The sequence below is a fragment of the Syngnathus typhle genome, linkage group LG4 (genome assembly GCF_033458585.1).
Source record: "Syngnathus typhle isolate RoL2023-S1 ecotype Sweden linkage group LG4, RoL_Styp_1.0, whole genome shotgun sequence".
NCBI classification, from domain to species: Eukaryota; Metazoa; Chordata; class Actinopteri; order Syngnathiformes; family Syngnathidae; genus Syngnathus; species Syngnathus typhle.
This window is the reverse complement of record NC_083741.1, coordinates 22,598,117-22,624,666: the sequence shown is the minus strand read 5'-3', so window position 1 is coordinate 22,624,666 and position 26,550 is coordinate 22,598,117. Positions and strand designations below refer to the sequence as shown.

At 42.0% G+C, this 26,550-nt stretch overlaps 1 protein-coding gene across 4 annotated transcripts in view; it reads left to right on the top strand.

The window, feature by feature from the left end:
* The window catches only part of pcdh17 (protocadherin 17), a 38,821-nt gene that overhangs the window by 1,127 nt on the left and 11,144 nt on the right, over positions 1 to 26,550 (top strand). The window contains exons 2-4 of one of the 4 annotated variants that reach the window (XM_061276473.1): positions 147 to 2,736; positions 16,073 to 16,131; positions 16,322 to 16,491. In XM_061276473.1, the coding sequence (XP_061132457.1) occupies positions 451 to 2,736; positions 16,073 to 16,131; positions 16,322 to 16,491 (2,515 nt within the window). In that variant the 5' untranslated portion in view covers positions 147 to 450. Of the gene's footprint in view, positions 1 to 146; positions 2,947 to 16,072; positions 16,132 to 16,318; positions 16,492 to 26,550 lie in introns of all 4 variants that reach the window. The other 3 variants (XM_061276472.1, XM_061276471.1, XM_061276470.1) reach the window with 3 other exon arrangements.

Sequence of the window (26,550 nt, the reverse complement as noted above, 5' to 3'; positions counted from 1 at the left end):
ATTGTGGAGATGAATTACATATGAGCCTTGTTTCAATTTTGGCTCGCTCGCTGGCGTATCTTATTTCTCTCGGATAGAATTTCCAATGTTTTACGTCTACCTTTCCTCTAAATAACTGACATACATTTTTTTCTGCTCTCTTCTAGGTGGTATCAGTTTTTGGTTCACAATGAGCATTCAATTTGGAGAGTGCATCATGATTATTGCTCAGATGAGTCCGAGCGCTGCGCGGAATTTGAATTAGGCGTTCAGCACCACAGATTGCTGGGAGAGGCAGAGGAGGAGTGCAACAGATCAAACACATTCTACTGAGACAAATGTCAAGACTCCACACGATGAACAGGACTCTTCATTTGATCCGAAGAATTCATAACCAGATTTAACAAAATATCAACAGGTCAAAGGCATAAGAGAGACACTGCAGCTTTTTGCCACGACTACAGAGCGGGGATGTATCTTTCCATTTTCTTTTTCCTCCTCTTATGGGCTCGAGCCCTGACATTGAAAAACTTGAATTACTCCGTCCCAGAGGAACAAGGTCCGGGAACAGTGATTGGAAATATTGCCAAAGATGCCAGACTTGGACTGGAACAGATTGGGCAGGGCGGGCAGGGAAAGAAAGCCAACTTCAGGGTGTTGGAGAATTCGGCACCGCATCTCATCGATGTTGACCCTCAGAGTGGACTACTCTATACGAAGCAACGCATTGACAGAGAAACATTGTGTAAGAGGAACCCCAAGTGCCAGCTCTCCATGGAGGTGTTTGCCAATGACAAGGAGATCTGCATGATTAAAATAGACATCCAAGATATTAATGACAACTCGCCCGCTTTCCCTTCGGATCAGATAGACATTGACATTTCTGAAAATGCAGTTCCAGGTACGCGCTTTCCTTTGACCAGTGCACATGATCCAGATGCTGGGGAAAACGGTCTGAAAACCTATCAGATAACACGTGACGACTACAATCTCTTTTCCTTGGAGGTAAAATCCCGTGGGGATGGAACCAAGTTCCCAGAATTGGTTATTCAAAGACCACTGGACCGGGAAGAAAGAAACCATCACACTCTCATATTGTCAGCCACCGACGGTGGGGAATATCCCAGGTCGGGTACCATGCAGATAAATGTTAAAGTTATTGATTCAAATGACAACAGCCCCGTGTTTGACCAGCCCTCCTACGTTGTGGAAATTCCCGAAAATTCCCCTCCTGGTAAAGTCCTGATCGATTTAAACGCCACGGATCCCGATGAGGGCAACAATGGACAAGTCGTCTATTCTTTTAGTGGCTATGCCCCAGAGAGAATCCGAGAGCTGTTCTCAATAGATTCCAGAACAGGGGTCATAAAGATTCAGGGTGAAATAGACTACGAGGAGAGCCCAGTTATTGAGATTGACGTCCAGGCAAAGGACCTCGGACCCAATCCGATCCCTGGCCATTGTAAAGTCACGGTTAAAGTGTTAGACAGGAATGATAACTGGCCCTCCATCGGCTTTGTCTCCGTAAGACAGGGAGCCATCAGTGAAGCAGCACCTCCAGGTACTGTCATTGCGCTGGTTCGCGTCACAGATAAGGACTCTGGCCGGAATGGGCAGCTTCAATGCAGAGTTCTGGGAAACGTCCCTTTTAAACTGGAGGAGAACTATGATAACTTTTACACTGTGGTGACAGACCGGCCGTTGGACAGAGAGACCCAAGATGAATATAATGTTACCATTGTGGCCAAAGACAATGGGATCCCCCCCTTAAACTCTACCAAGTCATTCACTGTAAAGATTCTGGATGAGAATGACAACGTGCCCCGCTTCACCAAGGCAGTTTACCTCCTCCAGATACCAGAGAACAACATTCCGGGGGAGTTCTTGGGTTCGGTTCTCGCTCATGATCCAGATCTAGGCCAGAACGGCACAGTGTACTACAGCATTATGAACTCCAACGTGAGTGGAGGCGATGTCAACACGTATGTAAATGTGAACGCTGCCAACGGAGCCATATATGCAGTGAGGTCGTTCAACTATGAGCAAATTAAATATTTCGATTTCAAGGTTCTTGCCCGTGACGCTGGATCGCCCCACCTGGAAAGCAACACGACCGTGCGCATCAGTGTTCTGGATGTCAATGACAACATACCGGTCATCGTTTTACCCCTTCTCCAAAATGATACGGCCGAAATCCACGTACCACGGAATGTCGGCGTCGGCTACATTGTCACCACGGTTAGAGCGGTGGACAATGACTACGGTGAGAGCGGGAGGCTCACTTATGAGATTTCAGACGGAAACGAAGAGCATCTTTTTGACATCGATCCGGTGACCGGCGAAGTGCGAACGGCCCACCCTTTCTGGGACAATGTCAGTCCCGTCGTCGAGCTGATTATCCGCGTATCGGACCACGGCAAGCCAACCCTTACCACTGCCGCCCGGCTTCTCATCAAGGCCTCCAACGGACAGCCAGCCGACGGACTGCTGCATGTCGACGACAATCAGAACTGGGACATGTCGTTGCCTCTCATTGTAACTCTCAGCATCATATCAATCATGCTTCTGGCCGCCATGGTCACCATAGCGGTCAAGTGCAAGAGGGAAAACAAGGAGATACGAACCTATAACTGTCGCATTGCAGAATATTCCCATCCACAGCTGGGGAAAGGCAAGAAAAAGAAGATTAACAAGAACGACATCATGCTGGTGCAAAGCGAGGTGGAGGAGCGGGATGCCATGAATGTGATGAATGTGGTAAGCAGTCCTTCCTTGGCCACCTCTCCCATGTACTTTGACTATCAGACACGCCTGCCACTCAGCTCACCAAGATCAGAGGTCATGTACCTTAAGCCCACTTCCAATAACCTCAGCGTGCCCCAAGGCCACGTGGGATGCCACACCAGCTTCACAAGCCCAGTCACCAGCACTACAGACACACCTACTAACCGCATGTCCATCATACAGGTAAGGCCAATAGCCCTACTCTCCCACACTGTTATTCCCACTCCCACGTGACTACCTTCATGAAGCATCCAGGTCTTGTCAACACGACTTGTCTCGTAAAATGAAAGATAAAGAAACCAAGGGCAGAGAGGCAATAGCCTACAGAGGGGGGGGGGGGAAATAGACGGGGACAAGAGAGCATTAGAAGGATTAAATATTCTCGGCCGCTCTCGCAGCGGATCGAGTGACATCCTCACAAATTATTTGCATTTGAAATGCGTCACAACAGGCTTTGCAAATCATTTTTTTTAATCTACAATCAGATTTAGGACGCAAGTCTACATTCCCTCAAAATCTAACACAATATCTTGACATTTGCCATATAATCCTAATTCACAAATGCTTATCCGACAGTGTATACATCCATATGCTGTATATCAATATTTCTACACAATTTGTCCTGTTTAGGGTCGAGGGTAATTGGGTTGGTCCCAAGTGACTTTGGGCGAGACACCGGAGCGCATTTAAAGACAAACAACCATTCTTACTCATGTTCACAGTGATGGATAATTGAGAATTTTCGACTAACCTTAAGGAGTCCGTTTTGGTAGATATGGTAGAGAAATGGAGCAAACTAATTCGAAATATCCTGAATCTGGTCATTCTAGGCAATAAACTCAATTGACTGCTATTTGCTACTCGTATTATAATTTCCACCCACGGAAGTTGTTAAGACTTTGAATTAATACTGTTAGAATTAAACATAAAGAGATTAGCAGATTGAACCTATTTTTTACAGCTACTTTAAGCATCTTTGCGAGGAGTAGGTAGGTCTAAGACTCTAAAGTGTGAAATTCTCTTGAGTCTTTTGGCCTTAAGCTCATTAAAAGTCTGTTGTGTCAGACGGGGATTAAGACGTCGTGCTTGGACAATGGTCAGTTGGAACGGATCAAGTCTTTTTCTTCACCTTTTTCTTCTCTCATATTATCATCATAGTTTTTCGTTGAAAGTTGTTTCTATCTTTGCATAGCATGACCTCTATTTTAGAGTATTTACCCATGAAATGTTCTAAGTTGCCCTTTGTTTGCGCAAATTGAATTTAGGCCTTTCTTTCTTTCCTGTCCAGTTCAACACTGCTGTTAGTCTCTTAGTGAAGCTGTCTGTTGTCATTTGTTAGTCCTTCTATGAGCTGGACATTCCTGTGATGTTGACTGCGATCAATTGTGACGTGTTCCCACCAGGGGACTTCTATTATGCTTCTATTATGGGCCAACTGCAAAGGGCAAAGGCCAGCACAAAGAGCATTAGTTGAACTTCCTCATTAGAGGGACAGGGTCATTTCTGGCCATTTCTTTTCTAATTTGGCGATGATGAAATAGCACACTGCAGTAGATTTTCGCACGCTCACACACTCCTTTCTCATTCGTCTTGAAAGTCAGAAGAAGAAAAAAAAACAGTTGGAGCAGCAACAAAGAACTCCTTGGTATCTTGTTTTAAGTGGGTCCCCTGAAAGTGTGGGCTATGTAGGGTGCTCTATTGTATTATTCAAGAGAAACCAATGTAGAAGGAGATGCCTTGAGGCATTAAGTTTCTTCAGAGGCCGTACAGAAAGAAGCATATCATTTTCATCTCCACCCTGCCACCGTTCTCCCTTCATGTGGACACTATGTAACCCGAGTCCGAGCAAAGTGGCAATGGAGAAAGATGTCAGGAAACAAAGACAAGATTCCTCTTTCATCGATCCTCAGGCCTCACAGGCCATCTGTCACTACAGTTGCCGGTGAAGGAGAAATAAATTTATGAAGTGGAAGAGCTTAGCGCCTGCTCATTCAGCGACTTAGTAGGGCCGGCCGGGTTCTGCATGCCGACCGTCACCCTGCAAGCTTCCTGCAGCACTCGCAACACTGCTCTTGGTCTCGCTCGTGATGTTTTAAATCTGCTTAAGGCACTGCTCGGTCTTTCTGCTAGCAGAGACTAACAATACAAATGTATCAGCAGAGCTTGGCTGGCCTTATCATTGTCACAACCGGGCAGCGACAAACCCTATGGAGAGCTTCATTTTATTTGCAAGAAGAATTCTTGGGATAAGTAGATGAATGATATGCACGGTAATGATGCTTAATACTGCTTAAGGCCTTGAAGGGAATTACTTAGTGCAGGATGAAGGTTAAAACCAATCTGTTGTGAAATTCCTCAATGCTCAGACGGTTTGTTGTGACTCAAAAGCGTGCCCTGTGCCCGATGCCCAAAACAGGTGTGGATTTTATTTCTCATTGTTAACTAGCAGCGCTTTCTAACTCTTTAGGGAAATGGCTCTCATTGTCTCCAAGCTTGTAGAAGTGTTGAAATGATCACATTGGTTGTTTGAATAAATTGTCATTTTAATTGTACAGACATTTGCCCCGACACGAGAGACTGGAATTTTATGGAAATGTGGTGCAGGTGGTACCAAGGCCAAACGGGAGACTGTAACAGATGCCACACTCGAGGCAGTAAACGTTGCCTTTAGGTGGCAGCATTCTAATGTGAGTTCCAGGAAGTTGTTCAAAGGCTTATGATGCCCTTCAATTTGGGAAGTGTCTACTTGTTGGGTCAAACCACCAGCATCTCATCAATGCATGATTTGCAAATAACGTTTAAAATCTGAGAATGGTTAAACTTTTTTCAAGCCTTAACCCTTTTAAAAAAAAAAGACTGTGATAATGTAATAATTTGAACCGCATGGATTTGTCTGTATTGTTTAGCCCTCTTTGATTTGTTAGGGGTGTGCGTATGCATATCAACAATGTTGCTAGAGTGGATGTTTAAAATGAATTCTTTCAGGAATGCTCTCCGTTTGCATAATTCCAGCAGATTTATGTGTGTGGGTGGGTGGGTGTAATTTCATTGTGTATTCCAGGCATAGGATTTAGTCCTTTGGAGCTAGAGCTTCTTCTCTTTTTGTGAGCGTGACAATCTTGCATTTGTCCAAACCTTGAAACACCCTTCCTGTGAGAAAGGCACACACACTCAAGCACGCAAACACACCGACGTGCATAACAGGACTGCGTCTTATCACATCCTCTGCCATATATTATAGTGAAATTGCTCCCACACTTGAGAGACCACTGAGGCAATGGATTAGAAAAACACTCTTTATTTAATTTTTCTCTCCCCCCTCCCCACCCCCCCACACACTTCATCTTAAGATAGCCGCTCTCCTCTGGAGCCTCCGGTGGGATGGGATAAAATATAATTGGGGGAAAAGGGGTGGGTTACCTGAGAAAACCAAGTGTACTTTTAGAACAGACTTGACTTGTTTCAAAGTCACGTGTGTACTCCCACAGTTGGCTTGCTCAGAACAACACGGCTATATTCTGCTAAAATAGGCTTTCTTGATATTCAGAAACTCATCACAGCTACTTTGACGATAAATTATCTCCATGTTAAATAAACAAAACAAGCTTAATGTGTTTTTTTTCCCACTTCATGTTTTGTTTGTTCTATTCCTAATCCTGGTTGTTATTTTAGTCACACTAGCAGACAAGCTTGTTTTCAGTGTAAATTAGGTGGCTACTCGAAGAGCGGCTGTGGGAAAGAGCTAGGACATATTGTTAGTCTTTGAATTAACTCGCTGTTTTTTTTTCTTCTGCGCTTTCAAAAAAATAAATCACTGATCTGCTTTATATTTATACATATTCCATATTGCCTTGAACTCGTGCCTGTATCCATAAATGTTTGCAAGCTCACAGAAATTCAATCAATGCAAAAAAAGGAATCCGGTGTGATGTAAACGTGAGTTGATTTTCTGCAAACTCAAGCACTAGAATAAGTCATGCAAATATTAACTGTAATTTAATTACTCTATAAAGTATTTTGTCATATCATTCGCTCAAAATTGATCGATAATTACTCTAGTACGTTGTCACTTTTGGTTTGATATGTTTCACACGCTGTGGTACTTTGACTAAAAGATGTTTCACATAATTCCTGCAACCCAGAGGCTCGTGGTTATTTAAATAAAACATGATCAATGATTGTTTAGCGTGCATGCGAGTCTTTCCATGCATTCATTTAGTAATTTCATCAAAGTGAAAGACCTCCTGATCTGGCAAAGGTTGAGAACAAAAGGCACGTTGTGTTTTACGAGTAACAAGAAACAGGCAGGACATGAGAACACAAGTTAGCCTGTGTGATCCACAAACGGGCCGGATACCTTCAAGCAATTAGCTGGGGTTCAAAAGGAAGCAGACTATTGGAAATGACATGGTCATGATAATAACTGCATTGGCAGCGTGTCCAAGGAGGAAGGGAAGTAGATTTTCAGGGTTAAGCTGTCTCATATATCAACGGCAGAGTTTGAAGTCAGCGCCGCATGGTCTTTTTGGATTTCATGTGAGTGTGATTTGAATTTTCTTGAACTGCTACCTCCAAAGACAGCGTGATATTGTTTTCCTATTTTTGCTGCATCGTGTGTAGACCAGCTGTGGCCTTGTATTTTTAGCTGCTGATTTTTCCACTTTGTTTTATTATTTAATACAAAACAACCCGTAGCCTTCGCTGCTTCTGCAATTTCATCCCAAAAAATAGATGATCGTGACCAAATAAAATGTTTATATCCCCGGGAGACCCGAGGCATTTACCCTTGCGTACCTGGCATTTTGCTCCAGCAAGTCAGCCAAGAAGTCAATAGCGCCAACAAAGGTCACATAAATCACGAGAACAAAACAGGAATCTGGAATTGTGCTGCCAGGTGTGTTGACACGCAACATACACAATCGCACAGGTGATATTGCGAGAAGTGGTATGCTGAAGGCCCGAGCTTGCCGTTTCCTTTAATTGGAATGGCCTTTCCGAGGTACTTCTTGTATGTGGCTTGAAGAATTCGCAGAGGGTGCAACTTTTACGGATGTTTTTTTCCGGAGAACAGCAGCTTATTAATCACGTCCGGCTTCAGACACAATTCATGATGTCGCCTCCTGCCTGATGTACTAAAAAACAATTTTGCGTCGTTTTCTTTCACATGGTGGAAGAATCGTTTGTTGTGCTCTGAGGCGTTGCCAGAAATTTTTCATCGGGGTGGTCAGAGTGGAACAACTCCTCAACAAGGGGTGGCCGTGGTTGCATACTTGGTTACTTGAAACGGATTATTTTAGAGTTTGCGCTCAGATTAACGTTGTTAAATAATAAATGAATATGTTTAAAAAAATGGAATGTCAAGGGGTCTAAGAATAGGCTACTGCATCCATGGGAAGATGGCAGAAATATCACATATCAAAATTTTCCCCTAGGTAGCCACAGGCGTTGCCACCCTGTAGCTCCGCCCCTTTGTTATGCTGCTCAAAACTCCAATTGAGATCCTCTTTTTCTGAATCCAAAATGCCTCCAAATAATGCAGGATGACTTATTATTTGCCACTAAATCATTCACGTGTCACTCTATAAATTCCCTGCTGCGTCATTGCTCCCCTGCTCCCTCCTTCGGAGATTTCTCAAAACCCAAACATAATTGTACAAAAAGGTCTCCGGCACACGAAGGGCCCAACATGCATACGATGAACCGTTTGAACCTGCAGTAGCTAAATCAAACACTTTCAAAGTCAAACAAAGTGAATCTGACTCCGCTGTGCTTTGGCACGACTCCAATGTGAGAGAGCTACGTTCTGCCCTCTAGATATGTGCTATGGAAACAGCATGCAGCTCCAAGAAAGAATGATGTGGATCTCTTCTCACCTTCTCTCTCATTAGTTGAAGGCAAATGATTTATCCCGCTCGCCGTCCTTGTCCTTGTCTTTTACTGCTAAGCACTTCTCCGGCTACATGGCTAATGTGATTAATTGATTGAATGGATATACTGTACCATGAAACCCATCTCATTTGCTCTAATTTCAACAAAGTACATCTCGAAACAAATGGCTGTGAAACAGATGTTTTCGCCCACGTGAAGCCATTCGTCTTAATCACGTTTGCTTGAAGTTGCAATTAACGATGCCATTTAAAAGACTTTTGAAATACGGCCAGTGTATTTTTTCGTCTTTGCACGGCAGTAACACGACTGTTTTTGCCGTCTGCTGTTGCGGAGGCCAGTTTGAAACGTGACTCCCACGTTTAAACCCCCTGTGTGTGTGTCTGAAAGCAAATGACAGCCACCGCGCTTTGTGGTGACTGTTAAATGTTTATGGCAACAAAAGCGGCCTGAGTAAGCACACCGATGCAGTATTGCCAAAACAAAAGGCTCAGTAAGCACGGCGGCTCGGCGGAAAATGACAAATATTTTTTTCTTGTTCTGCTCTTTAGGGTTGAAGCAATGATGGCAAATGCTAATGGAGTATGAAAATGCGCTATATGTCACGTCGTTCTCTCTTGCGTCACACCGATTCACTCAATTGGGCCCAAACCGGGGTCGCCTGAGAGAGAAGTCTGTTACTTTCGTCATATGCTCATATTTTTCTATATTTCGGAACGCAACATGTCTTTTGCTCTGAGCTAAAAAAAAAAAAAAGCAAATACAAAAACAAGCTCTCTCGTTTCAACCTTTTTCCTTTCCCTCTCCCCGCACTTGTCATTGCTGATAACCGTCGCGATAGATCACGTTACTGACGACCCGAGCCAAATTCATAATGATGGGATTATCTCGTCAACAGTACAGTGTATACGTCTGCCATATTGATCCCTGCGCGCAGTCCTAATGAATAAAGTACCGCGGAAGCAGCGCCGACTCGATGTTAACTCTGAGCAGATCTTGCTATTTATATGCTCTCAACACCGAGTCGATGATGAATGGAACTCATGGAGTGCTATGCCTTTTTTCTTTCTTCCTTTGCACCACTCTCCTTCCTTCCCTGTCCAGATTGGTAAGCAAAAACAGCTCCCTCACACACATTGCCGGAAATGTGTCATACTGACATCTTGAGTTCGTGTACTCGCAGGTGGAGAGGCGTAAGTGGTAGCGTTGGCGTGCGGGGCTGGGAGATGATTACGATCCAAAGAAAGAAAAGCAGCCTATGGCAGGCGACCTTAAATATCAATCTTTTGGGAGTATTATTGGATTAAAGAGTTTTCTTAACTGTTCTTTAGAATCCGAGATTATACTGGATTGTTTCTTTTTATGAGCTTTCTGCTTATTGTCAAAGCTGGTTTGAAGGATTATAAAATGCATTGTGGATGCACTTGCAAGAATCAGAGTGGAAGACATGTTGAGCAAAGCATCGCCGCTTGAACCCTCTTGGAGAGAGCTGAAGTTTAACCAAGTCTCTGTCGACGCGATTGCTGACCCGATACAAATCGAGAATAGGTTAACTTGAACTGAACTACGACATGCTGTGCGTTTATAGAATAGGGCAAAAAGGAGTCAAGGTTGATGGTAATACACGTGAAGCCTTCTATGTATTGATACAACACGCTTACGCTCGTAGTTCTGGCCTTGGTTCTGGCCTTTGAAGAGCAAGAGAGATAAAAAACAATTTTATTCCAGAATGGTTCTAAGAACGTCAATTCCAAGAAAAATAATTCTTTCTTTCTTGTTAAGTTCTTGGAATGTATCGTGGGTGTTTTTTTTCTTCTAATTTTAATTGTTATAGAAAGTCTAGAACAATGGTGTCGTACTCATTTTTGTCACGGGCCGCATTATAGTTTCCCTTGGGGGGCCAATATGACTGTCAACGTCTTTTATATACATCCAGTATAGGCTCCACAACAAATTGATGAATAATTAGTTTTGAAATTAGAGACTTGTAAAATTTGTTTAAATATTTTAAAAGGCGGCATGGTAATATTTTTTAATTTTAGTAATGACTCAAAGTCGGGCCACATCAAATGATGTTGCGGGCCGTATCTGGCCCCCGGGCCTTGAGTTTGACACCTATGGTCTAGAAAGTAGATTGAGGATGGAAACATCCCGGTACCAAACTTTATCATTCTAATTTCATCCATGGTTCCTCAATGCATGTTGAAGTTGACAAGTTAGTTCTAAAGCATCTTTGTCTTTTGGGCTGAGTTAGCAAAGGTCCAAATGAGGGGAAAAGCAAGGTCAGTGCTGACTCAAGACTTAAGTTAACGCCAAAGACGCACCTAGTATTGACGAGGAAGTGCAGAATGATTAGTAGCATCTACATGCTTTGCCCGTGACTACGTTTTTCACAAGGGCAGTCCGACAATTAAGCATTTGCAGCAGTTGTTTTTTTTTCCCTTCGACAGCATTAATCTTACACTGCTCTCAATTTATCAGCAGCCCCGTTATTTGGAACCAAATGGTTGAATATGTCACTCGGTACAGTATGTCAATGTTTACTTATAGTGTTTGACTGATGTGTTTGATATTTCAAGTGTGTTTAAGTCAACATCTATGCCAGAAGCAACCATTTTCATTCACCCCTGGGGCTAAACTGCCACAGATGTGGATTGTGTTGCTAAGTACACACACACAGACACACGATGCGTTGTGTTGCTGCTCCAGTTTGGAACAGACTATTTCCTCTGACTGGTGGATTCTTGGATTCCAATTGAACAAAATCAACTTTGTGCTCATAAGGATAAAAAAAAAATCCTTACTTTTGAATCAAATACACAAACGTATGGCTGTAAGTCTCATTCTCGATGCTTCATGCCGACGCGGAAAACGTTTTTGAAAAACACACAAATGTGTCCTCTTCCCACCATCTAAGGTGTCGTGTTAGTGGTCCACTTCCATGCACACAATTACCCGGTCTGCTAGAGGATTTCTGGAGAAATCAGGTCTTAAAGCTCCGAGCTTACTCATTTGAACTCAGTTTTGCTCACCCTTCTTACAGGATTTGCATAAAATACACATTTGTCAAAAGACACACTATGTTTTTATGATAATGGATCAAAGTAACTATTGTCGATCAATAATGCAGTATTTTCCTGTTCTGCTGAAAAGAATTTGAGAGTGGAAATTTGGTTTTCGTACGATAAAAAAAGATTGATTAAGAACATGAAAATGTTCAGAAAAGGATCTACTGTGTTTTGCTTCTGGCAGTGCAAACACAGTCTTAAAATTGTTGAAGATGTGATCAAGCTGTGCGATTCATTATTTATCCTGTGATTGCATGCAATGGAGTTAAAACGGATTATACAAATGTGTTTTGTCATGTCTGGTAAACAGAGTATTATTAAAAGATTGCTTATTAAGGTGAGACTTTTGTTTCATGCAGGATTCGATTTAGCCCCTCCTTTGATTTTTCTCATGGAACACGAAAAAAGCCTTGAATATGTTTTTTATGTATGTGTTTATGAGGCATGAATGAGAAGAAGAATGAGTTGAAGGGTATTCACTCTCAGGAGGTTTGCATTTTATTATTTCCATCTGAGTTGATTCTCGAGATAATCACGACGGGCTTTGTTGACCAACTTCGAAAGCTCAGTTCTGTTTATCCCTTAAGTGTTTTTTCTTTTCATATACTTAAAAGGTAATTTAGTTTCAAAAATGAAATGGCACACATTATTACAAAGGATAGATGCGCTCCTTCAAAAGCAGTTCAATAATGCTAGCACAAATATCGTTGCTTCAAGATATGCCACCTTAGATGTGGCCAAAGTAGCCATTTATCATCACAGAAAAATATTGTCACAATTTTAAGTATTCTTCAAAAAGACAATTTACTTGATGTAGTATTTATAAATAAATAAATAAATAAATAAATAAATAAATAAATAAATAAATAAATAAATAAATAAATAAATAAATAAATAAATAAATAAAAAAATAAAAAAATAAATAAATAAATAAATAAATAAATAAATAAATAAATAAATAAATAAATAAATAAATAAATAAATAAAAAAAAGACCCATCGTATTTTTTTAACAGAAATTATTTGCATTTTCAAGTCACTTTGTGGTAAAGTTTGTCAACTCATTTTGTATTCTTTAGGATTACAAAAGCCTGGACATGTGGTCCGACCCAAGCAAGACTGACCGAACGGCTTGGACGGTTTTCAAAAACAGCTGCAGCCCCTATTTAATAAATTTATGGACTATACTAAAGTCATTACATAATGATGGTGTTCATTGTGTAATGACTGACTATCTACAATGCGCACTTGTAAACACATCTCTTTGACGTAATTGGATGCCTTGTACTCGTAAGTAATTATTCTTGCGAACAATCGGGGTTTCATCAAGGATTGATAAACTGTTTTCCTTTATGTTTTCCTTCATCAGCAACATCGATAAATCGGTGTGAACTCATTTGGGCCGGCCTTCTCTAAGGCCACTCGGAAGACAGTAGACCCCGCCGGCTTTCGTTTCACTTAAACCGACTGAATAATTTGTCTTTTATCTCCCACTAATTAGATTTGATCACTTACAATGGCTCACCAATCAATCAATGTCGTCTAATTATTTAGTGCTCTTACCCCTTTTTTCCCTTTAACTTTGCTTTTTCCCCCTCCCTCCCCTTATGTATTTATTTGCTCTGCTTTCCCACCCAACACTGTGGTTTCTATCCGCTAACCTCAATTTCTTTGTCTTTTATCCTTTGCCAAGCCTTCCTGTTTCGGCTCGTTTGCTTACTTTGACACTTTTCCAAAAAGAATAAACAATGCTTCCCTTGGTAGAATATCTATCCATTTTTCTCTCAAGATTTAATCCAATTTTAAATGCGCTCATGCAGACACGAAAGAACAAACGGGTGTACGATACCCTATAGAGTCGGTGAAGGTGTACCATTTCCCTTTGAATGAACCATTCGAGTCCAATCATGTGTAAAAGAGAAGCTGCCATTTTCTCTGTTCACTGACCATTCCTCTGACAGCTTAAACCGACACACTCGGCACGCACAGCCACGCACGCCTCACTGTAGCCCGGGCCCCGTGAAAACGAACAAAACGCAGCAACATGGCCAGAGAGTGAAATAACAGTCTGACGTGCTTGTCCCATTTGTCTCAATCGTTCCTGTGTCTGCTTGGTCAGTCTTAGGGCCTCCATGGGAATAGAGAATGGAGTGGAGCTTTTTACACTTACTCAGCCTCACTGTGCTCGGGATCGCCGTGACCCGCGTGCCCTTGCTGCATACACTCGAAACCACACATCAGTCAGGGCAACATGCTTTTGCCATTCTCAAGCATGGCTGCAAGTAAATGAAATCCCTTAATAGCTGTGTCAAGTGCAACGACTATATTGTTCCAGGCAGGTTTTCGCTTATTTGATGTATAATCATTGCCGACTCGGTATTGATCCGTTCGTTGAACAATCGGCGCGTTCTGGAAAACCTGGAAAATGATTGACTCATTTTCAAAGGGCAACATTGAGCTGTTGCGCTTTTCTGCTTCAGTTCTGTTTCTTGTCGGCACAGCGCCCTACGTTGAGCTAAAAAACGATTAAATTGCATGTTGGAAAAATCGGGTGAAAAAATAGAACAATTTAAGTATTGAGATCAAAGTGCGCTTTTCCAAGGCTTGCTTGTACGTTTATGTTGTGACAACTTGATGCATGTACTGAAGATGAAAAAGTGACCTGAATACCTGTTGTACCGAAAAAAACAAAACAAGACAGGATACGCAAACGGGAAAATGTGGGCTTAACATTTACCCAGACTGGAATTAGCAAGAAGAAGAATGTGTCACTTTGTGTTTTCTTTGTGCTCGTGTTGCTGCACCTGGAGACGGAAGGCAAGCCATTTCTGTAAACGTCCTTCCATTCTGATGAGATTCAGGTTATCCGTGTCACGCTGATTGAAAACCGTGTCCAAGGATGAGACACCAGATGCTTACAAAAAGAATTTCGCCTCCGTTTTTTTTTAAAAATGTGCACCGTTATCATTTCAATGGCAAACCATTTCAAACAACCATTTTGCCTTCTTTGTCCAACCTTTGATATGTTGGATGGGTGTTGTTTTTTTAAATCATGTCCGCGAAGGAATGGAGGGTTCGGCGTAGTAGTATGCGCTCAAAGTTCAAAGTATCGAAGCTTCCTCTTTCTCACCTTCAAACGCTCTTTTTTCATAGAGCCACCACAGAGCACAGATTGAAGGAGTCTATCGACTGCGAGTCAAGCTGCGCATATGAAAAACCTCAGCGAGGGAAACGTTGCTCTCTAATCGTTTCACCGCTATCAGTCCGAGACAGAGTCGCAGTTATTTGTATTTCTGTGATACATATCCACCTGGATATTTACACCATTTTTATAAACCCTTAAATCTCATTCTTGATCTCAGTCCATACTGTGCTTTTAATGGCTTTTAAACTTGACTTGTTTTGCTGCTTTCTATCGGTGACAGGAATTTCTCTAAAGGCCAGCCAATGCTGCAGGATAATAGTGACCTTTTATATCAATTGCCATCATTAAACACTCACATAGCACACTTGCCTGTAATTAGTGACGGAGAGCAAAAGCTGTTGCAAGTACTGCTGAGATCAAGTCGGGAGTGCTGAGGAGAAGTGACGCAACAGTTCAAGTCGGTCAGCCCGTGCATCCGATGTGTTTTTGGAAGGGCTGATTCCAGTTGCATTCTCTCACCCCCTCCCTCACCCATGTGCATGATAAGGTTGCCATTTAAAAACTGCATGTACACTATCTCCACGTACAGATGTAATGTAGAACAGGGGTGTCCTCATACTATCACATATACACAACATAATCCAGTGATAAAACGTTCAACAATTTATTTTGAACGCGGGATTGTGACAACAAAAATATTGCAATATCTCTCTTGTTATGAAAAGGAAGGCAATTTACCGTTTTGATATTTTAATGAGAAACTTTGAGCTGACATATTTTGCCTTTGCGGGCCACATACAATAATGTCGCGGGCCGGATTTGGCCCCCGGGCCTTGAGTTTGACACCTGTGATTTATAACGTGCATTTGGTACCTGGACAAAATACGTAAACTAGGATGACATTGTTGCTTCTTACTTGTGGTGATTAAGCTACGTAAAAGATTTCTGTATCATATTATCTGCCACATTTGGTGTTCCGCACAGTCATGTACGTCGCTTATCATTGCTAATTTGCCCAATTTACATGGGTAATAAAATAGTCAAACCTGAATAAAGAGCAGCTTAAATTCTCATTATTCTGTTCAAGCGGTTTGTCCTTTTACACATTTTTTCCGTATAATTAATCACCTGGAGATCTTGTTTCACCCTAGGAGTGCTTTCTGTAGCGTCCACTACATACTTGTTTTTTTCTCTCTCTCTTTTCTTCTCAGACGGACAGCTTCCCCACGGAGCCTAATTACATGGGAAGCAGACAACAATTTGTTCAAAGGTAGGTGTTGGAATTTGCAACCATCACTCCGTCTCAGAACTTTTTTACCCTCCTCCAGTATTCCTACCACAGCCCTTTAGCATCATCATTTATTGTTCACGATTCGGAAATGGCGTGCATTCATCGGTTCTTATTTATTGCATTCAGCAGTGCAAAAGGTTGTTTTGTTTTATGTTTTTTGTTGTAGTAGTTCCACATTCAAAGACCCGGAGCGAGCCAGTCTCAGAGACAGCGGCCATGGTGACAGCGACCAAGCTGACAGCGACCAAGACACCAACAAAGGCTCCTGCTGTGATATGTCTGCAAAAGAAGCGCTTAAATTGAAGGCTACAGGTGTTCGACCGCCTCCGTTGGAACAAGGTGAGTCATTATGCATCCCATTTTTACCAGGCTGCAAAGTTTTGTGAAACAAAATGGGTTTCCGGGCATCATTCCCGCCATTATTATTATTATTGTGCAACCGGGGCTCTCTAGTTGGACACATTATCTGTTTCTTAATTTTCTTTTCCCTCTTCTGCACCTTTTGCATTCAGTGTGTGTGATGTCAAGGCTCTAAACACATCTCTATTTTATCAGAGGCGACAAGCCCATTATATTTTTATAAGGCCTACTACTTCAGCCTCTCCATTTAGTCCCTCAACCCGAAGCGCACGTCTCTGAAATTTTGATAATGGAACATGGAAAATAACTTAGCGAGCAGCCTGCGATGTGACGCTGTGATGAAATATGAATAATTATTCTAAGCGCTGCGGGTCGGGCAGATTACACACGACATGTGTTGAACAATAAGTCCCTCGATGTTGCAGCCCGCTTCGCCTCGCTGTAGCCTGCTCGCGCGGTTACCGCATGTTTGGAAGCTCAGGGAAAAGTCGGCGTAAAAAAGGCATAAAGAGCCTTAATAGCACAAGTGGTGTACTAAAGTCTTACCGTTGCTCCAAACAGCCTCGCACCTCAGTCCAAGTCATTACCTGCGTCGAAAAATAGATATTCCCAGGGAAATCCGCTCATGTCATTATAGGAAGTCGTAATCTTACTAACGGGATTTTGAACTACAGTACAGTATATTGAACGTGGATTCTTTGTAATAGTGCTATTAATCCAAGGAACAGAAGGGCCATTTTAGTCCTTGGGGAAGGACAATGATCATTTGGGCAACATTGTATTGCAATATACGCACGTGTGGCTAGATAGTTGTTTCTTCATTCCACCAAAATATTACATTGGCAGGAGAAATTGGTCAATTATAAAGGATGTTCAACGTTTGTGTTGCCGGGTTTAATTATCTGTGATGAACCAAAACAATCCGCACGAAAATGCCAAAAGGAGTGTCTGGGGAAGTACGAGGGTCGTCAATAAAATTTTCCCCGGCTTTTTGGAGTGACGCTTCTGCATTCCAGAGCTGACCTCGGCCCGTTCGTGCAACTTTTTTCCTATTGTGCATAATACTCTCGGGATGCTTTAATAAGACAATGCTGCCCTCGTGCACCAATCAAACACACGAGTGCTAGACGTCTTTACTCTTGACTGCGCTTCTGTTTTTTTTTTTCTTTCCTCCTGTGCTGTGCCTTCACCCCCTCCACTTTCAGTCCTTGTTTAGGGAAATTGCTTGATGTGAGATTAGACAGTTAACTTGCTGCAGCTGTCTCTGTTTAGCCAATAACACGATCTTATCCAAGAAATGTGTGTGCGTGTGTGTGTGTTTCGACCGAGACGACGCAGGAGCACTTTTGAGCCTTAAGGTGTGGCGGCCCAGTTTATCTGATTCCGTGTTTTAATTTTGAGCCTGTTAAATGACAGCATAATCCTAGAGAGGTCCAGCTTCATATTTCACGTCTCGCTGTCAAGGATAAAGAGCAAAACGATCACCTTGGGCCTGTTCAAGTAAACTATGTTTTCAGGCAGGCACGTTTGTGCACACGGGGTGTATTATCACACTTGAATAGCAAATTAATGAGGCTTAGTAAGAGGAAAATGACTTGAAGAAAAAGCAACATGAGCTGCCAAAGTAAATGTAGTATTACATGTTCTGCATTCAGCTTCCATAATCTTGTAAGAAAGCATACCAACAAAAAATATACTACATCTTCTTTCGGATTGGGACAGACGGAAATGACGGCTTTGAATTGGTTTTCGATACAGTACGTTTCAAAAATGTAACCTTCACCTTTGTCCTTAATGTCATTGAGGTCCTGGCTTTCAAATTCTCGTCCGCACCAAAAACATTCAGGCACGCCTTGCTTTGTGCATTGCGGCGCACTGCCGGAGATAGAAGGGGGGGCGCTGGGGCACTGTCCACCCCTGATGAGAGGCCAGAAGAATGTACAACCCGCTGAGATGTTCTAGGCAACCCCATGCCCATCCAAGAAAATAAAATCCTAGCTCCGCCACTGCAGGTTTACAAAACATATTTCAAATACCATTTTAATTTACAGTCAGAGTAATTCAGCTTCATAAATAATCCATTTCCAAACATTCTCATTTTTCCCCTTAGGCAATTTGATGGTTCCCGTCGAGTTAAAATGTTTTAGGGATGTGGGGGGATACCACCAAGAACTCCCCAACTGTGAGGCAGATATGCTACCCACTATGCCTAGTGAATATCTCCCCTCTGCATTTTTCCTCCAGACGTACCCTTACAACATGAAGATCTTCACATCACGACTCATTATCAAAATTGATTAATTAGCCTTGCAAAATTAGGAGCAATTCATTAAGTAAGCTGAAATTTATCAGATGTGGCTTTTTTTGCCAGTTCTAATTAGTGAATAATTTACGCTTCCAACATGATTCCAACAGACTCGGATACGGGGCTTGCCTCTTCCCCAGCAGTGCGGCTGCCAGTGTTCTCGCTTGCCCGTGTAGAAACGAACGGCCGAGACCCTATCGCAAACAGACAGGCAGCAGTGGTTTAGCGAGATGTAGCCCACTGATAGCACTCTTCAAGGAAATGATGAGAGAGAGCCAAGAGGGAAGAGGAGGAGTTGGGAGGGACAGAGGTGTTGTGACTGTACCACGAGCCTCATCCTAATTAGCCGCGATGCGAGTATGATAATCCGACTGCCTCCGGCTTTGTTTTTAAAGTGTGTTTGAGGACGGAAGCGGTGAGATGAAAAAAACAAGCACTTCCTGGATACGGTAAAGGGAGATCTGAGGAAAAAGGAAATGCAATGAAATCGACTTCCCACTGTTATTTTGTTGCCAGGAAGAATAACCCCCCACTGTGAGCTTGCTGAAAGAAAACTTTGCCATTGGCCCTCACTTGCGTAAATATGCAATCTACCGTGTCAAGACACTGCTATTGAATACGTGATGTACTGTACACAGAAATGTTTAATGTTAGTCAAATAGCATTTAATAGCCTTTTTTTTTTTTGCTGCCAGGGTTCTTTTGTGGTGTCATTTGTGGTGTGAAAATCTCCCAAGCTGGATGCATGTGTGACGCAAACTGTATATAAATCATCGGGAATGTGTGAATATATTAAAGCCTGTTAGGAGGACAAGCGTGTCCCTCTGGCCACCATATTAATGCAAACATGCGTAAAATTACAGTATGGAAGGGAGAGTCTGGGTCAAAACATGGGGCTCATCATGGGAAATATTATTCGCTTATGGGGTACATTTATCGATTTGCTACATTTAAATTTTGACCTTATGCTGGCATGTGATGAATACTTGCTCAGAATGTCATAGTAATTTATCCGGTAGTTGCAGGGATGTATTATGGTTGTTGATCATTTCAAATGGGTTGGGGAGGAAACATATTTGATTTGTAAGCTCTAGATCAGAGGTGTCAAATTCAAGGCCCGGGGGACCAGATGCGGCCCCGCCATATCATATTATGTGGTCCGCAAAGATGTTACATTATTGAAATTACAAATTGTCTTCACTTTAAAAAAGAGATATTGTTTGCCATCCGTCTTTTTAAAATATTTCAACAGTTTTTACTAGTCTCTGATTTCAAAACACTGTTTTGTAGCCCGTATAGAAGACGTTGAAAATCATAATGGAGTATGACTACGATGCGTCCCATGACAAAAAAGAGTTTGACACCCCTGATCTAGATGCATCAAATAATCTTCATTTTAAGTGAAGGAAAATATCATCTTATTTAAAACAAATGTGTGGCTATTCAGTTATCTTGTTTTGGCAAGACTTTATTACGATAATTTGTTTTATGACAACAGCATGGTGTGTGAATGTGGGCGAGGGTGCAGTCAGAAATTGTTTGTTTATTTCTTTGTTTTCCCCTCAGTACTGCTTTCCAGTACTTGACTGAAATCAATTATCTTGTTAACTTTACAGTCAGGCATGGGAGTGATTGGTCTGGCTGGAGAACTGAGCCTCTATATATGCCAACATTAGCAAAGCGTACATCATGAAAGTACGGTAAATAAGAAAAGGATAAAAAGGAGAAAAAAATTGCAACGGTGACAGTTCAAATGCATCCAGTAGCTTTTGGAAAGACAATATTACAATATTTTTAGTACATGTGGAGTGTATTGCTTTTGCTTCCAAATTTCACTTTTAACAGGTCACTTGATCTACGACAGTGCGTCTTACATGAAAGTGCGTCAAGTAAATGAAAGACTTAGGTAGACGGCAGAATCGCAACAGAGACGGCACGTTTAGCAAGCCATGCTTTTAGCTGTGTAAGGAAGGTCCTTGATCGCAATGCAGAATAAAAGCTCAGGGTCTCATATTGTATGCCAATAATAAATGCAAACAATTATTTTCATATTGATTCACATGCCTGACAAATGCATATTTTCCCTTCCATGATTTTTCTTTTTTTTTTTTCGAATCTGAAATATCAGCACTTCCAAATTTAGCACGGGCATTGTTAATTGCTGAAGTCATTGTTCTTCATGTTAATGGAGAAACATCTGCTGAGAGAGCATCATAATTAGTCGGTTTATAAACATTGCTTTAAACAGGTAGCATATGGAGAAGTCAAGGTTTTATGAGATTTTATCGCATCTGTCAGTTTAAAACATGATTAATTGAGGAGTGCGTTCACTCCTGCTTGTTGTCATTTGGCCGTACTGACTGCTGCTTCTTTCTTTTTTGGGCAATATTAGTTTTGGAAATCATTTCTGTTTAAATCTCCAACTCGTCTGAATGATCAATCCGAAAATGTTGCTTTGTTGAGTAGATAAGAAAAGAAAATGAAGTTCTAAAAAAAAAAAAAAAACAAACAGCATCCAGATGCTCATGTTTCTTCCGTTAGACAGAGGATTTGTCTGTGAGCCCTTCATCTGTTCACGCTCCTCATCCTCACAGCCGTCTGTGGCCTGTCCATGGTTAGGCCGAGAGCCTGATTCACGCCGGCGTTGCCAGTTACTTTCCTGGGGGGGGGGGGATTGGTATCATCAGCAAGCTTGAATTTTTCACAGCGCACCCCTCGTTGTCAAATCGTGTGGCCAGATTGTGTGGTCACCACTTCTCTTAGAGGATATGCCGCTATCACACAGCAGAGAGGAGATTTGCGGCTAAGCTAGTTGAATCCCGAGGAAAGCCTCAAATCTTGTGGGGTGAAGGGATGGAAGATATCACAGTCTTAGGATTCCTTCTCTCTCATTATGGACGATTTAGACGGATTAGTCTACTTTTCACAAATACACAAAGATGTTTTAAATGCTATTGTTGTGATTGCAGTCCATGAAGGTTAATGTCCAGTCTCGAGTATTTCTTCATGTTGGCTGACTGTGGGGGCTGTTTTAATCTTTGAGCCTCAGCCCGCCTGCTCGGAGGCTCACCCCATGATTCTTATTCTGCCAGAGGAGCCACTCGCAAATAGTGTGGCACTGCAGCGTCGGGGAAACAATTGATGGATCTCTCCGACTCCTTCAGCTATAAATCTCTGGCATTATCCTTTCTCCTAGGTCACCGCAGTGAATAATTAGAGGGTGTTTATGGAAGCAATGAGTCAAAAATACATATTTTTCCCGTGTGCGGACCATTACAGCTTCTTCCTTGCATGATTGTATCTATCACATAAATTAAACTGTTAATAAAGCTTTGTAGTGCTGCTCTTTTTCCCTGCAGTGGTTGTTTTTCGCAGTCTTGTTTTTCACGTACTTTGCTGCGATAGCATTGGCGGCGCTAGAGGGGGGACACTGCCCCCTCCCCCCCTCCTTGAAATATTATTGAACCACCCCAGTTGCCAGAAAATAAAATTTAGGGAATGAGATGAAGAGATGAGTTGCATTTGCAATCCTCCCATATTATGAAAATGATCGTTGCATATTTTCTTAGAAACAACCTTTTTTTCGGACACTCTGATGCAGGCGGAAGTACAAGCCGAAACATATCAGGTAATGCAACCTAAAATACTTTGTTTGAGATAAAAGAACCAGTGAGGTAAGTAAGTGACTTTTTAAAATTTTTTAGTTTCAGGCTTCAGATGGCTGACTGTCAAAACATTTCTACAGCTATTCAGCTTGTTGCCGCAGCCCTCGACAAGAGAACGTGTGAGAGAGCAACAGAAACGTTGTTCTAATTTCTGCTCTCAGTAGGTAAAACATGTTGTCCGGCACAGCGGTAGGGAGGAAATAAGGGGGTGAGATTATAATGATACAGAACATCGTCACTTCTTGGACCCGGGCCACTCCATTGCCATCTGTCCTCAATCCAAAGACAGCAGGGCATTTTTTCCATGTGCGTGTTTGTGTGTGTTGTGAGTTTTGGGAATTTCAGTGGACCCTCGCATATTCAGCAATCTGGATTTGTCCGATTCACCGATTGTAATATGGCAAAAACAATTTTGTTTTAAAGAGGTGTTGATGCACTGCCGATGTGGGCGTCGTTGAGCGTGCTGCTTGGCATTTGGTATTTTGGGGTTTTAATTCATGTATATGTATATTTTAATTTGTGTTAAGTTATTTGCAGACAGGTCAGGTTGTTCACAATTAAACTATAATAGATGAGGCAACACTCAATTACAAAGACTGATTATTCAATCAATTCCACCTAGACAGTTACAAACTAGCAGGATCTTGATTATGCCGATGCAAAAGTTGAAAAACATCCTTCAAACTGAATCCAACACAACTTCCATAGAATCATTAGGATCCAAGTGAAGGGTCCTTTGTCAGGCCTATTTCATCCGAAGGGGAATGAATATTTGCCGTACCCTCGGGCATTTTTTCCCCTTGCTACAAAGAGATCAATGGCCTTGGTTTGTCCAGAGAAATCAGGACTTTAACCATAACTAGGAATGTCTTTTAATCTAGAGTGGAATGGATAACAGAGGGGGAAAAGACAAAGCAGCAAAAGACAGTAGAACTGGGATCTGATGATAAATCAACAGTAGCTGGCTTCATGGTGGGGATGATTTAAGTAGCATGGTGGGAGTCTCCCTGCAGTCAGTACAAATTTCAAAGAAAAAGCCTTCCAACAATAAACACACCCTCTGCGAAGGCACCCTTGGACTCAGTCGAAAGCTCTCGCGCGCTAAACCGCCATCGTTATACATACTGAGGTGGCATAAAAAGATGGCATTTAGCTGCCCGTGTTTTTTTTTTTAACCAGCATAAGTGTGGATCATACATGTCAGATGTAATTTTAATGTTACGAAATATCGGTGACAAACTGTAAGCGACTCAGCGCGAGCCATTAGCTCCGCTTTATCAAGGTGATTTTAGGTGAAGAATGTGTGTGGTGTTATGGCCGACGCAAAGATATTAACAGGGAATGTTTTGCTCAGATAACCTCAGTTGGTTACTTTTTGATTCTGCTAAATTAAGATAAGGGACTTGGTTAATTAAACTGTCACAAGGCAATCCCTTGAGGAATTGCAAGGCCAACACAACTTTAATTGGGTGACTCATATTGTTCCCGTGTTGCCTCCTTTCTCAGGGTAGCAGCCCCCGAGAGAGAGAAAGTGACACCCTCATTGCTACTGGCAAATGTTGAAGGGAATGTCAAGTGTAAACGTTTGAATACGAAGGGGTAGGGCCAAGATGTTGACGCTATCAAATCGTTAATGTGCTCTGAAAACAGAATAAATTTAATCCTAACCCGATCAATAAATTAAATGCTGCATGGGAAGAAGTGAGCGGTTCAAATATATGCGTAGTGTTAATTGCTGTTTCTGAATTCATGAATGAGTTTTTTTTTTAATTTGTTCATTTGACTAATCTCTGTGGTCGCAAGATAGGTCACCAAAACCCCTTGGACATGTTAGCTAGCTTAAGCTGCATCTGTAATTACCAGCAGCCAATTAATACGCCGACCTCTCATCCAACCTCAAACCACAACTCAAATCTGCTCTGGGGACTTTGGAGGCTGGCTGCTCTTCCATGCGCCAGCGTTCCTCATCGACGGTGCTTTCGGGAATGCTTTTTGTTTGATTTGCACATGCACACATGGACATTGCAATGTGCACCTTTGTATTATTCATTTTTTTAAAGCAAGTTACTTTTAGACACAACTCTTGTGGAAAAAAACGCAATACGAATCTACTCAATCGAGTCCCGCACTGGCCATTAAGTGAAGATATGTCATCATAAAAAAGAAAATAGGTGATGCTCGTTACCCCTTTAAAAATGTAAAGAAAAAAATAATAAATTAACTCTACGACAGCCAAGTGTGTGTCAAGCATGGGGTCCTTTTTATTAGTAACGAAAGAACAATAAAAAAATGTGAGCGGTGCACAGTTCAGATGCAGGAATTATGTTGTACATTGATGATTTCTTTGTTTCTGACGTGGTTTTGGACAGGTTTATTTCTCCGCTCTCACTTCTCACCCGATATTATCGATTACACCATATTTTATTGTGTTTTGTCTGATATACTTTTCATTCCATGCCTGAGATGAAAGTGTTTCTTAAAAACACTTTGTTGTTGTTGCCAAAGTCTGCTTCCTCGACAGCATTGTCTGCTGCGATGTTTTGAAAGCAACTGTCCATCTGGCCCTGTAGGTGATCGAAAGCCATCTTGATTAACAAGTCGGAAATCTGGGTGACGGCGCCCCTGCCTCTTATCGGCTCCCAAGTGGGGGATCAACCGGGATGAAGTTTTCATCTGAGGGATAATCTAGTTCCCTAGATTGTGATAATGCTGCTCAGGGTGATGAGATCGGGTTTGGGAGCTGTGGCCGAGGGGCTCGCGAACCGAAGCATTACCTTTTTGTGCTCACAAATTGTGGAAAACAACAACAAAAACATTTCAGTGAGAAAGTGAACAAATCTACAGTTGAATATTTTGTGGTATCCAAGGAACCACATCAACGTTCAAGCTGTATATCGCAACAGGTTATTACCATAATCGTCCTACTCATTTCGCGCCGCAAAACCATGACCACATGTGCCAAAATTTGAATTCATATACATATATCAATTTAAAGTAGGAAAATCCATTATCTGGTTGCAACAGACACTTTGAGTGAGTTTAAAATGATCACTAATGGTAAGATCCTTTCTGTTTGCCATGATCCCGTCACACGCCTATCTATCTGAGATGTCGATGTCCAGCTGTTTCGTCAACGCGACAAGCGCTTCGGGAAACTCTCTCATTGTTCAATGACCGATTGCAAACAAACCAGAATGCTGTCAACAGGTGTTTTCTGCCCACTGGCTTGCATTTGTCCACACCTATGGTTTGCTTTATGCAGTGTGGATTGCTTGAAAAGAAATACTCAACCAGGTGGAATAGGTGAGATGTCAGTTTACTCAGTCAATACACATTCTGTTCCTATTTGTGCAAACGTAATTTTTCTGAACAGATCCAACTCTTTCATGGATGTATTAATCTACCTGAGATATTTAATTCATTGTTCGACATTTCAATCTCAATGTTCTTCAGAATTAAAAGTTAAATGCTCTTAAGGCTACTTACGTTTTTTTTTACATACTACTGTCATTATATCAGCGGCATAATAAAAAGGTCTATATATGGTCCAACATATGGTCCTAAAATACTTGATTATCATGACAGGCTTAGTAATTATTGTTGGGAGGTTCTATAAAGTTGGCATGGTCTTGCGCCATTTGGGAGAGGCTCCAGCCACCCCGCAACCTTCTGGATGGATGAGGGAGGCTGTGCTGCATTTGAATAAGTCCCAGCACTCGCCGTAGTCAAAATACCATCTAACAAAGACCCGTGACGTTATTGCGATGAGTTACGTGACAAAATCCACTCTTTGTGCTACTTTGCAATCCTCGGTTGTGAAACTTTTCCGTATTGTGATCGGGCTGTGTGTATGTCCATGTGCGTGTGTGTGTGTGTGTTTTCGAGGCCTCTCTAGAGTCCATTAATCCCAAATCTAACAGATTTACTGCATAGGCAGTCTTTGATGTGCGCCGAATCCCTCTCCGGAATACTCCAGGCAGCTTCCAGAATATTCACTAGCCTTTCTCTTGTCGGGAATAGATTGTTTAGTTTTAGCTGTGAGTGTCCAGCAGGATGGCAGCTGCCATGT